The 13,058-nt window shown below is 33.0% G+C and overlaps 2 protein-coding genes across 2 annotated transcripts; one reads left to right on the plus strand and one right to left on the minus strand.

Moving 5' to 3' along the window:
- Positions 1 to 8,044: 8,044 nt before the first annotated feature.
- On the minus strand, positions 8,045 to 9,615 carry LOC108565485 (40S ribosomal protein S15Aa). Its single transcript, XM_017924988.1, has 3 exons — positions 9,518 to 9,615; positions 8,642 to 8,942; positions 8,045 to 8,189 (listed from the first exon to the last, which is right to left on the minus strand). The coding sequence occupies exons 2-3, from the start codon at positions 8,938 to 8,940 to the stop codon at positions 8,096 to 8,098; spliced, it is 393 nt and encodes a 130-aa protein (XP_017780477.1). The 5' UTR covers positions 8,941 to 8,942; positions 9,518 to 9,615; the 3' UTR covers positions 8,045 to 8,095.
- A 1,029-nt stretch (positions 9,616 to 10,644) lies between these two features.
- On the plus strand, positions 10,645 to 12,129 carry LOC108565486 (malectin-A). Its single transcript, XM_017924989.1, has 2 exons — positions 10,645 to 11,369; positions 11,436 to 12,129. The coding sequence occupies exons 1-2, from the start codon at positions 10,886 to 10,888 to the stop codon at positions 11,765 to 11,767; spliced, it is 816 nt and encodes a 271-aa protein (XP_017780478.1). The 5' UTR covers positions 10,645 to 10,885; the 3' UTR covers positions 11,768 to 12,129.
- The last annotated feature ends 929 nt before the right edge of the window (positions 12,130 to 13,058 follow it).

A 13,058-nucleotide genomic window follows, 5' to 3' on the forward strand; every position in this document is an offset into this window, starting at 1 on the left:
CTTTTTGACGTAACATAAAAATCAACTGGAGTTTTTGTTTGATTAGTTATATTTACTGTTTTGAAGTTGGCAATTATACATAATAATTTAGTAAATTTCCTTTTTTTGAATTGGTAATAATTTTGTAACAAAACACAATAGAAACAAATTCAATTTTAAATATTAAACGAATTTTTGTTAATTAAATTTCAGTTTAAATTAAATTAATTACTTTTTGACGTAACACGATAATTAATTGGATTCTCATTTGATTAGTTTCATTTTGTTTTTTAAATTGGCAATGATTTAATACATTTTTAAAATTGGTAACAATTTAGTAACAGAGCACAATCTCATCTAAATTAATATTTCAATTGTAATTGTAAAAAACGAAAAAAAATCAATTTTATTTTGTTAATTAATTTCAGTTTAAATTAAATCAATTACTTTTGACGTAACATGAAAATCAACTGGTTTTTCGTTTGATTAGTTATATTTACTGTTTGAACGTTGGCAATTACATAATAATTTAGTAAATTTTCATTTTTCAAAAATTGGTAATAATTTGGTAACAAAACACAATAGAAACAAATTCAATTTTAAATATAAAACGATTTTTTGTTAATTAATGTTAATTGTAATTGTAAAAAAACGGAAACAAATACAATTTTATTTTGTTAATTAATTTCAGTTTAAATTAAATTAATTACTTTTGACGTAACATGAAAATCAACTGGTTTTTCGTTCGATTAGTTATATTTAGTGTTTTGTAGTTGGTAATTATACATAATAATTCAGTAAATTTTCATTTTTCGAAAATTGGTAATAATTTGGTAACAAAACACAATAGAAACATAGTAGTAATAGTAATTGTAAAAAACGGAAAGAAATTCAATTTTATTTTGTTAATTAATTTCAGTTTAAATTAAATTAATTACTTTTAACGTAACGTGAAAATTAATTGGATTCTCATTAAATTAGTTCCATTTTATTTTTTGATATTGGTAATCAAATTTGGTAATATAACTAAATTAATTGAATTGTTATAATTGTAATTAATGTTGGTATTACATATAATGAAGATATATTTACTTAATGCATTTGTTCTTGTTAAATTTTAATTAAACCAATCAAAACTGTGCAAATGTTTGCTATAGATGCGATCAGCTGGTGGCGGTTCCGACAGGTGTCCACAATAATAATAATTGGCATCGTTTCGTTGGTGCACGAAGGGGCAAACAAACCCTCAACAAGTTTACGTAATTCGGCAACATTAATTTCGAATTTATCAACAGGATTCCAATTCATTCGACAACGCTCGAAGGATTCGCCCGTAATCCGAATGGAAACGCGCAAAAACGGAACAGTCCGAATGCAGTGAATAGGATGATGAATGGGTTTTACCCATCTCTTTGCAACTTTTCCGAGGACCGTAAATTTCATATGTATATTTTCGTCTTCCCACATGTTCGCCACATCTTAGAACATTCTTATGTCATTCCCTGTCATTCCCATGCACAGTTTCCATAGCAATAAATTAAGATATGAACTACTAATAGTTCAAATAGTTCTGTTTCAGGAATCGTTACGTTCCCTTTCAGGTACCATTTCCTTCTATCCTAAACTTTCCTTATTTTCTTTATGATTTCTCCCGGGTGTGCGGTCGCGCGTTTGCTCTCATTTGCTGTGAATGAGAGCAACAGCTTCCACGTAGTCGCATGTCCAGGTGCTGATTAAAGGTATATCAAATTCTTTCGAAGATGGTAACCAGGTATCAATTCAAGCGCAAAACACGGCCTCTGAATTTTGACATTCAAGACGTCATAACATTCTTTGCACAATCATCTGACATCTGTCAACGTTCTCATTTAACCTATCTGCTTTGCATAAGCTTCTCAATTAGCTTACGTAAACCTGTCAACTGTCATCGAAACGTCAGGATTGAGTTAATCGCACTTAACGCGCGCGCGATTCAAACTATCATTTCGTTATTCCGAATGGTAAACTTTCAATGCTGAATCGTTTTCGTTTTGCGCGATCCACAACCATCGTTCCGCCGAACGAAGATGACAGTAATTAATGTGACCTTGCTCTGATTGCCGTAATTGGCCGTGATTTCGCTCCTCCGCACAGAAAATCTCTTTCTTTTTCGCATTCTTACTTTTCCTTTGTAACGCTCATTCTCCTACACACTTTCCTTAATTTGCATTTCAAACATAATTTTAAAAAAAATAGATAATTAACCTATATTTATTTGTACCAAAGTTTTTTCCCCTTTAATTTGACATATGTCAAAATTGATATTTCAAAGCATCGCATGTGTGTTCTGTCACTTCTTTTTTTTTAAGTGTGCCAGAGATAAGTTAAACAAATATCGTATTAACACTATAAAGCAGAGAGATAAGTCGAAAAGTAGGTTTTTTAATTAAACTGTAGATAATGGAGGAGAAACGTAATCTTCGACAATGATGAAAATGTTTAAATTAAACAAATGAAAATGAAATGCTGGGGAAGTTTCTTTTTGTACGGTTTACTTTTGTATGTATTTAATTTATAGATTAGTTTTTCAAACAAGTATATTGACTGAACCAATAATTATTTTCTATTTATTTTAATATATTTATAAATAACTTACATTATTGACCGAGGTCTTTCCGCATTCTTAATTATTTTATTACAAAACTTATTATTTCTATATCTCATTTTATTCCTATATTTTAGTATTATTATTAGTTTTTATATTATTAGTGTATTTAGGATTCGATTTTGATTTTAAAGGAAAAACACAATATAATTACATTTTTCAACATTAATTTGAAATTAAACAAAATATAACAAAAATAGAAATATTTAGTTAATTTATTGATTGAAATGTGTATTGCGTATTTGTAATAAACAAAACAAAACAAAAACAAAAAACAAAAAAAAACGTTGCATTTCATTTATTTGATACAACTGAATAAGTGATTGGATTGAACCAACACAACAACAATAAAAACAAAAGAGCAAACACGTTTCGGGTTGGTACATTCATAATTTACGCAACGATTTGCTGCAGCTGTATGCGAATTTCGTCAATCCATTCACAAATTATTCATATATATATTTTTTTTTTTAATTTTCAATCTGCGGTTTATTTATTTTTTTCCAAATCGATATGTGAAATGAATTTTCACTTATTTTTTTTGATTGAATTCATACAAATATTAGTAAATTTCACATTTTATCTGATTTATTATAAATAATGAATTGAGAAAAAAACGATGATTCATTTCATGTTTTTTTTTTTATATAGTATTCTTGGAAATGTTATTACTACGTTCACAATGTGAATCATTGTTGCAAATATTTGAAATTATATAAATTTTGTTAAAAACAAATCGTTTTTTTTTTTCGTTCAAAACCAAATGAAATTGTAAAAAATTACATTTTGTTTCAAATTTTTATATATATAAAAAGAAAGTTATTTGTATATAAAAAATATTTCATCAATTTTCAATCAATATTTCATGAATTTAGAGTAAATTGAGTTGGTTTTATATTCAATTATTGGAAAAAGTAAAAACTGCACTTAGTAAATATCAAAAGGATGTTTGTTTTACGTAAAGAATTAAGGTGGCTTTGAGAAAAATATAAAAAGAAAAGAGAAAAAAAAGCGCACCTGAAGATGTTTTTAAATCTTATTATCGTTGCATTGGAAGTCCGCCTACACGAAGGAGAAGGTTCGTTGACCCGATTTCAACTACAATCTTTTTATTTTTTTTCAATCCCTTTACGTAAGTATTCATCTAACACATATTATTTTCTTAATTGCGATAAACTGTCACATTATCTAATCGCTATTACTAAATCATTAGTTTAAATTCCCCCAAAAAAAATTAAAAAAAACTGTTGTATTGAAACTGTTTTTTTTTATGTTCCAGATGAGACATAAAGAGCTGCCTTTGTTCCTTCGATGACTTTGGGCAAGACACCGAAGACGAAGAAAAGTTGATGGAATATAATCTCCTTCGTTGCGGTTCAAAACGAATTCCGAAAGATGACGTTGTAGTTTCATCATCATCATCATCATGATGACCTCATCTCTCATCATTTCATCTTCCGAAATAGGAGAACGAGAGATTTTTAGAATTGTAGTAAACTTTGATTCGATTTCAGATGAAGGAAACACGTTGGAAATCTTGCAAGTGTCCAGGGACGAACGTGTGCGGCTTCTCTTTCATCGAACTGCGAATTTCCATTACGAACGCATATCATATCATTTTCCCACTGTAATTTTACGTTCGAGGAGGTGTAAAAGAAAGCTGTAACCACAGGCTACCACCAGAGTTCCATCCACCGGTTGATTAATTTAACAATTTAGCAAATTACCAGATGGAAATCTTCTATCGTTTTCTTTATTATCATCATGATTACTCCTATCTTTTTCTTTATTGTATTCATCCTTCTTTCTTTCCTTCTTTCGTATAAATTATTACGTTTTAAATAAATTAATTCGTTAAATTTATAATGTTGGTAATTAAAAAAAAGTAGTGACTTTTTTTGTTAATTAATTAATTTGATTGGTAACACGCATTGTTGTCCATTTGTTAAACAAAAGGTGAACGCAGTCAATCATCGCTAATAACAGTGAGTAAATTTTGAATACTTTATTGTTAATTTATTTAAATTATATTTGAAACGGTTACAGCGAATTAACAAATTAATCAACTGAAATACTTTTAGTTGTTTATTGTATTTGCAAGTTTATTTTATAACCTAATTTACTTCTAAAGCATCTGTCAGTTTAGAGGTGAGTTGTTTATAAAAAAAACAAAAGTAGGTTAAAATTATGACGCCCTTTGATCTCGGAGGAAAATATTTTTTTTTAAGGGAATTACCCTTTTAGTCTCGACGACACTTTAAAGAAAACCGGTTTCTGATTAATCCGTACATTGTGTCCAGTCGATTTTGAAATTTGTATTGCGTATTTGTAATAAACAAAACAAAACAAAAATTTTACGTTCGAGGAGGTGTAAAAGAAAGCTGTAACCACAGGCTACCACCAGAGTTCCATCAACCGGTTGATTAATTTAACAATTTAGCAAATTACGAGATGGAAATCTTCTATCGTTTTCTTTATTATCATCATGATTAATCCTTTCTTTTTCTTTGTTGCATTCATCCTTCTTTCTTTCTTTCTTTCGTATAAATTATTACGTTTTAATTAAATTAATTCGTTAAATTTATAATGTTGGTAATTACAAAAGTAGTGACTTTTTTTTGTTAATTAATTAATTTGATTGGTAACACGCATTGTTGTCCATTTGTTAAACAAAAGGTGAACGCAGTCAATCAACGATAAATAACAGTGAGTAAATTTTGAATACTTTATTTATTGAAATTATATTTTAAACGCATCAACTTTCCAAACGGTTACAACGAATTAATCAACTGAAATACTTTTAGTTTTTTATTGTATTTGCAAGTTTATTTTATAACCTAATTTACTTCTGAAGCATCTGTCAGTTTAGAGGTGAGTTGTTTATAAAAAAAAAACAAAAGTAGGTTAAAATTATGACGCCCTTTGATCTCGGAGGAAAATGTTTTTTTTTAAGGGAATTACCCTTTTAGTCTCGACGACACTTTAAAGAAAACCGGTTTCTGATTAATCCGTACATTGTGTCCAGTCGATTTTTTCTTTCTTTTGTTAGTGTTTCCCATTAAGATTTACATAATAACTCGTTTCGTGTACCCTTCATTTCGTTTCGTTTTTTTATTCATATTTATACCTTAATATTTGAGTTGTTGGCGGAGCATTAAAAAGGTAAGTATATTATTTGCGCATGTATTTGTTGTAGTGTGGAAAAAAGAAGCACGAGGAATTTCTACCTACGCTCCTCTACCTTCGAGGTTACGCAACGCAGAAACGCAGCTGCAGAGGAAAGAACCTTCCCAAGGTCCTTCCCGAGCACAGGAAACGAGCGTGAAGGAACGTCGTCGTCGTGTACAAGCAACAGCAGTTGGCTTTCTTTTTGCGCGCTTTGATCCCTGTTTCTCTCTTACCTTGTTCGCTGGGTACGATCACTGGCGCAAAGATCAGGAGCAGAGGTAGTAGTAATCCAAAGGTACCCATGATGGAACCGTTTATCGCTTCCTTCAAATGTTGCTATTGTTGTTGTTTCACATTAACAGTTTCTCGTTTTGCAGTTGTTGTTGTTGTTGTTTACACTGGCGGCGTTTCCGAGGAAAACATTGTTTGTAACTCCATCACGTCGGTCCTTCGGAAGGTGATGATGAAGAAGTAGTAGTAATAGTGGAGAGAAAAAACAAACAAGAGAAGATCGCACTTGGCCACCTGTGGCTGCTTCTCTACACACATACACACAGCGGAACTCACCGTTACAACTTTTTCACATTCCGCTCTTTCAAACTATCCATCCGACGTCGGATCAGCACTTTTACGCGCGCACACGCGTATCGTTTTTTCGCGTGCGTCTTTTTCTGTTATATATCAACACCGGAAGTTTTTCCACGCACTTTTCCGTGTGAGAAGCGTACGCAATGACCTCTTCTTTCTGCGACGGACGAAGACACGCTGCTGTTGCGGCTTGGAGCGGAGCGCCGGAGTGCGTTTCCCCCTTCGGATAGTTTGGGGCGCACGCGCTGCGCCCCGCGAACACCTCGTCGCCCCACCTGGTGGACAGGTGAGATAACCGTTCTGTTTACCTATGCATGGCCTTCCTTCATATTCCCTCCTACACCATAGAATTCATCTCTCTCTCTTTCTCTCTGCACATTCGAATACAATGAGGAATTTATTATTATGACTCTTGTTCTCATCCTCAGGTGTACCGCAATTGAAGGGCGAGTAACGTATTTCAAGAGACGTCTCGTTTCCTGCCTTCTACAATCCCATTTTGAATCAAGATTCATGAGGAATTTGCAGACAAAAAACGGTATATATTTACAAGCAGAGATTATTCCGAAATTCATGATTTCTAAAGTAATCGCTTTGTAAAGAACTCAACGTGATTACAACGTGTACTAATTGTTATTTTTAATTAATATGCAAATTCATGCACTGAAATGACAATTTAAATGTCATAAAAGATCATTTTTTGTCAAAAATTAACGTAGTGAAATTTTAGTTTGGAAACATTTTTTGTTTCTGTTGCTAAGAAATCTGCAAGTTTTTCAAACAACATTCAAAAACGTTTGCATTTTGTTTTTCTTTGTTGAAGAAATATTGATCAGTTTTTACAGATTTTACATTTTTTTTTTCAAGAAACCATCACTTCTTTCTACAAATATGATCAAATCAATTAAATAATTACTAATTATTTAAAGCAATTAATTATTAATATACACTTTGCATAGATAAAAAATAACCTGCAAATTTGCAATTAACTCACTTAATTGATGAACAAATTAAAAATTCAAATTTGAATTTCACTAGTTCGGATAAACACCAAGAGATGGTGCTTTTATAATCATTTCAATTATAATTTTTCGCATATACTTTCATTTATACAAAGCAATGTTTTTTTTTTTATTGAAATTTCAATATTTCGTTGTTAATTAATATACGCAATTAGTGCACTAAGTGTAAAATATGCATTAGGACATCGCTCAAATATGTCAACTATAAATTCGACATGAGCACTAGAGATGGCGCCAACTTCAATTTTTAACTTTAGCTTAGATTTAGTAAATTAATAAAATAGGTATATAACTTAATATTTATCCAATTCATATTTCTAATTGATGATGTGACTGTATTCAAACCTAATTGACTTATATCTCAAGTATTACATAAATATTTCGTTACAGAGACTTGCGCACCATCTAACGGATAAACCGTCAAACTCATAGTTCGAACGTTTCTGCGCAATTTGATAATTAATTTCGAATTATTACTAAAGATTCGTTAATTATAAAGAAATTAAATGAAATTCCTTTCAAACTCGCTGAAAATGATAATAAAGAAAGGTTGGTTGTGGTTAAATGCAAATAGAAAGTTTTTTTTTGGCAGTTTTCTGTGTGAATACTCAATGTTTGTATCCATCGAGTAATAAAAAATAAATTAAATTTATTCTTTTTCTGTATTAAAGTTTTATTTTAATTAACATTATTTTTAGAAGAAGAATCCGAGGATCTTGCCTCCGAGATGTTTCCTTCTGGCCTCTTCATGGTCCATAATGCCGCCACTTGTTGTCAAAACGACGTATCTACAAAAATAAACAATAATATTAGTTTCAATTATAATAAATAAAGCAAATTGGAAATTATAACAGAAATTGTACAAATTCATTGTAAATTCCATGTTTTAAATTAAGCGAAATCAATGTTAAAAGTTTAGAAAATCTCATAGATAATTACTAATAAGCAAAGAACATTTTGGCAAATGTGGATAATAACCAATTCTTGTCTTCCAGTTAACTTAACATGAAGATTAATGAAGTAATATAAATATTTAAATTGAAGATGTAACAATGCAATAAAATCAATAAGTTTAAAACTGTATGTAATATAGTTTTGTATAACTCATTGCTTTGCGAAACAAATATTGGCAATAAAAGCATGAAAATAGTAAACAAATATCTAATTTTGTTCCTTTTCATCATCCCGAATGAATGCTGAGCAGTGTAAAGAGGCAAGCGTAAGAGTTAATGATACATACCCAAATTGACGAGAAGGTAATAGATTGTTTGTCCATTTCTCGATTTCCCTAATTGGGACATCGAAACGTGGGGAGATGACGCCGCATTTGTTCAACCTCCCAGTCAGGTTTACAACAATCTTTCCAGCCCTATGATCGTCGACAATTTCGAATTCGCCAATGTAACCGTGCTTCATCATCACCGTCAGGAACTTGACGATGACTTTGGAGGATGGCCTGATCAGCACCTGGCGCTTTCCCCGCTTCTCAGCATTGTTAATCGACTTGAGAGCGTCACTCAATACATTCATACGCACCATGGCTAAAAAAAACACAAAAACAATTAGTAAATTATAAGAGAATATATATAAATGTATATATATATTATAAACAGGTTGCAGAAAAAAAAAAGCGTTGGTGGAGTTGTAGGCTTCAATGGAGGAAGTAAACAAACTTTGCTGTAAACTCCTGAAACCTTTTAATTGATCGCAGAGCTCTAACACGCGATATTTATATAAACAATTTCAGCTATTACTATAGCAACAAGGTTATATTATACGGTTTTTACCCCAAGAGTTTGCCGAGCGAAAATTTGGCCAAAGTATGTGAAAAATGTGATCAGAGAGAGTCGAGATAATACGAAAAGCACGTTTCTTCTGTTCAATTGAATAGTTAGTTACGTGTAGCGTCGTTTCGGCCCTCTCGTCAACAAAGAATCCTCTTTACTTTTCGGACATGTAAATTTTAGGTTACCTCTGTGTTGTCACTGAACTAGAATTTTCGCACGAAACTCGGAATAAAAACCCAGCAAATATGCACTGCGATCGACGGAGGATGCTCTGCTCGAACAGAATTCAGCGTTTATGCTGTACGATGGTTAAAAGACGTGGAGATTACCTTAGATTTGTTTTGTGTTTACGGTGGAACCATACACGCAAAGGCAACACGGGTAAAAGGAAGGTTGATCCATGTTTTGCCACAGAGGACGCTTCGGTTGCCTACCAGATTCGGGACGGCGGGAAGTTCAAATTCCAGTACCTGCCATTGTCCGAATACACCCCTCCAAACTAAAATCCCAATTTCCATCACCAAAGAAGGAAAAAGAGAAAAAAGGTAAAATAGAAGAGCAATTAGTTCTTGGAAATATGGTCATTAGGTAATGGAAAAAATGTGTTTTCTTTGAAATTTACCAGTACCTGAAGAATTAGAAAACAGCCCTTAAATAATTCCAACCGTACAGATCGCACTTTCCTTTTGTTAGTTATACATTTCAATTGTTTAAGTTAACTAATAATTTTCATCTTTCAAATACAGAAAGAAAAAAAAACACAATTTGTTTAAAAGTCAATCAATTAAAGGACAAACTTTCAATTGCAATTAAACAATTGTAAGACAATAATAGAAAAAAACAGATAATTGTTCTATGCTTTAATTAATAATAATGAAATACGTGTTGAATGGGTGGCCTACCCAAAAAAAAACCGAATACAATTGTTATAAAATTTTGTATTTTCATCCTGTTATTAATTTATTTCAATTGTTTTATATATATATATTTTTTTTAAATAACACTTAAAAATACTCAATGACTCGAGAAATTAATATTTGGATTAAATAGTTAACAAATTGTATTGTTAAACTAAACGATAAAGAAATAATGTGTAATTAATTAATTTCTCTTAAGTTTATAAAACACTTTCTTTGTGCGATTTAAATTGTTTAATCATTATATGCAAGTTGGGATGCCTATACGAATTTAACCGTTTCATCAAAATTGGGACGAATTATTGCAAATTTTGAAGCGATTATTAGATAATATTGAAATTTTAAGTAATTCTTAGTGATATGTTTTTACTGAAATATGTAATAATTTGATGGAAGATTAATGTGTTTTAGGTCTATTTGGTGGATGTTGTTATCATTCATATATATGTAATAATTTGATGTAATTATTGTTGGTATGTGAATTTGAATTTGTGAAGGGTTGTTGTTTGTAAGTGAGGAATAAGGGCATGCTGTCCGTTGATAAGCGGAGCTGTGAGGGCTGCATCACAGATGTCGCGGCCGATGTGATAATGAATGGTAATGATTACCAATAAGCCGATGTGAACACGTCAAAGGTGCACTTCCGCGTAGTGTTATAACCTACGAAGCAAAACACCGGAATTTCGAGAGAGGAAAGAGAAAAACCGGATCCGGAAGTGGAAGCCGCTCGATGCAGATAGCAGGAGAACGCTGGACCGGTCTCCACTAGCAACGACGAAGATGATCCTGAGGAATCTATCGTCGACGACGTTCAAGCTCTTCCTGAGTCACTTCCTTCTGTGCTGCCTCATCTCGTACGTGAACAGCCTGGGGCAGGTGATATACGCGGTGAACTGCGGCGGAGAGGCCCACACCGATGCGCTGGGCATCCACTACGAAAGGGATCCACTGCACGGCAGGATTGGCATTGCATCAGATTATGGCAAGAGGCTGATCATCGGACGTGTGCATCCCAATGATAACATCCTCTATCAGACGGAGAGATACCACACAAACACCTTCGGCTATGACATTCCATTGAACTCGGATGGTGAGTACGTTCTGGTGCTCAAATTCTCTGAGGTGTACTTCTCCGCACCAGATCAGAAGGTCTTCGATGTGGTCTTGAATGGGGATCACACGATCGTCACAGATTTAGATATTTACGAGAGGGTCGGTCGTGGGATCGCGCACGACGAGTACGTGCCTTTTGTTATAAGTAAAGGTGAGCATGTTTACACGAAAACCGAATCGAATTTCAATCTGATTGAATATTGCTTTTTTTTTTTAGGTAAACTGATCTTCAACGGTGAAGAATCGGAGATTAGAGGCGGAAAGATCCGCGTCGAGTTCATCAAGGGCTACAAGGATAATCCGAAGATCAACGCGATGTACGTGATGAAGGGTAAAGTGGAGAACGTCCCCAAGTTACCGCCAATCCAGGAGCCCGAACCGGTGACGGACAGCCCGAAGGAGGAGGAGAAGGAGGTGCCGAAAAATCGAAGACCGAGCGGCCCGAAGATGCCCGATCCGTACACGATGGACGACTCCTCGGCGATGCTTCCCATCTTCATCGCATTGGGCGCCTTCGTTCCGTTCCTCTTCTGTTTATGCAAGTTGTGATTGCGGCTACAATCGGGGCTTAAATCAATTATTATTGTGATTCGTCATGCACAACAGCAACAACAACAACAACAACACATCGTCACATTTAGAACGTACTTAAATACTTTCCCGTTTATATCCTGGTTTTCCCTACTTTTAACAATTTTAGAATATCCTTATTAATATTATCATTACTATTGGGACTTTGGAATTTGCTCAATAACTTTTTTTTTACACGGTGAGGTTGTCTGCAGTATTATTTTATAGGTTCAAAGAAAATTGTTATTATTAATAATATTATTATTATTATTTATTATCCAAATCAATTGTTGCGTCAATTGTTTCGTGATTTTGTCGTTGTTTTTTTTTTCAGTTTCACCTGTTTCTTGTGATCTTAAATTTGTTTTGTTTCTTTTTGGTATATTTTTTAAAAATATTTTATTGCTATATATTATTATTTCGTTCTTCTTTTTTCAAATAAAGGTGGGCGCACGAGCAACGTTCTTTGTGAGAACACTCGATTATTAAGTTAATACGTTTTTTTCTTGTAAATGATGCAATAAATTTGCGTGTGAGATTCAGGTAGAAACTGATTTCTTATTCTTCTTTCTCTCTCTCTCTCTGTATTGTTATCTCCTTTCGGGGGATGCTGAGGAAACGGCTTTTGTTCGCAATACGAGACAAACAACAATCTCTATGGCAACGAACGAAACAGATTGAATTTGTCTTCTAATTCGTTGCTATCGCAACTAGAGAAAATGTTAACGTTACGCAGGTGCTGTGATTTTTTTTTTATTGAAAAAGTTGACGATATAGGTCACCAAATGTACTTTATAATTTCACAATTTTTATATCTTTTTTTTGGTATCCTCCTCATTGTTAAGCGTTAAGCGTTTAAATACACAATCGTTTGGCAATAGATAAAATCGTGAATGATTGATAATGAATAGCACGCCACCATCTTCAGATTATCTTCGGATTATCCTTGTAGCCCTTGATGAATTCGACGCGGATCTTTCCGCCTCTAATCTCCGATTCTTCACCGTTGAAGATCAGTTTAGACGGGGACTTGTTTCGTTTATTGAACGCTTGTGGCGCTTATCTATTTATGCGGGGAATCCCCTGTCTCTGTTAAGGTTTACTCATAGCTTCCTATTGCAAGTTTCAGTCTCAGTCACACCCAACCAGTACACAGCGTACTAGTCTCTGAACAATTTGTGCTTAAGTAAATTGTGTAATACTATAAGTGCTCAGCAATGGAGGTGAAAAGAAATAAAGATGCAATTAATCATATCCAAGTTGCATTGGG

The sequence above is a fragment of the Nicrophorus vespilloides genome, unplaced genomic scaffold (genome assembly GCF_001412225.1).
Source record: "Nicrophorus vespilloides isolate i.1.1-1 unplaced genomic scaffold, Nicve_v1.0, whole genome shotgun sequence".
NCBI classification, from domain to species: Eukaryota; Metazoa; Arthropoda; class Insecta; order Coleoptera; family Silphidae; genus Nicrophorus; species Nicrophorus vespilloides.

Coding starts and splice junctions, on each gene's coding strand:
- LOC108565486 (XM_017924989.1), top strand. CDS start 10,886: ATGATCCTGAGGAATCTATCGTCGACGACGTTCAAGCTCTTCCTGAGT. Junction 11,370..11,435: donor GCCTTTTGTTATAAGTAAAG/GTGAGCATGTTT, acceptor TTTTTTTTTTAG/GTAAACTGATCTTCAACGGT.
- LOC108565485 (XM_017924988.1), bottom strand. CDS start 8,940: ATGGTGCGTATGAATGTATTGAGTGACGCTCTCAAGTCGATTAACAAT. Junction 8,190..8,641: donor TTACCTTCTCGTCAATTTGG/GTATGTATCATT, acceptor TTATTTTTGTAG/ATACGTCGTTTTGACAACAA.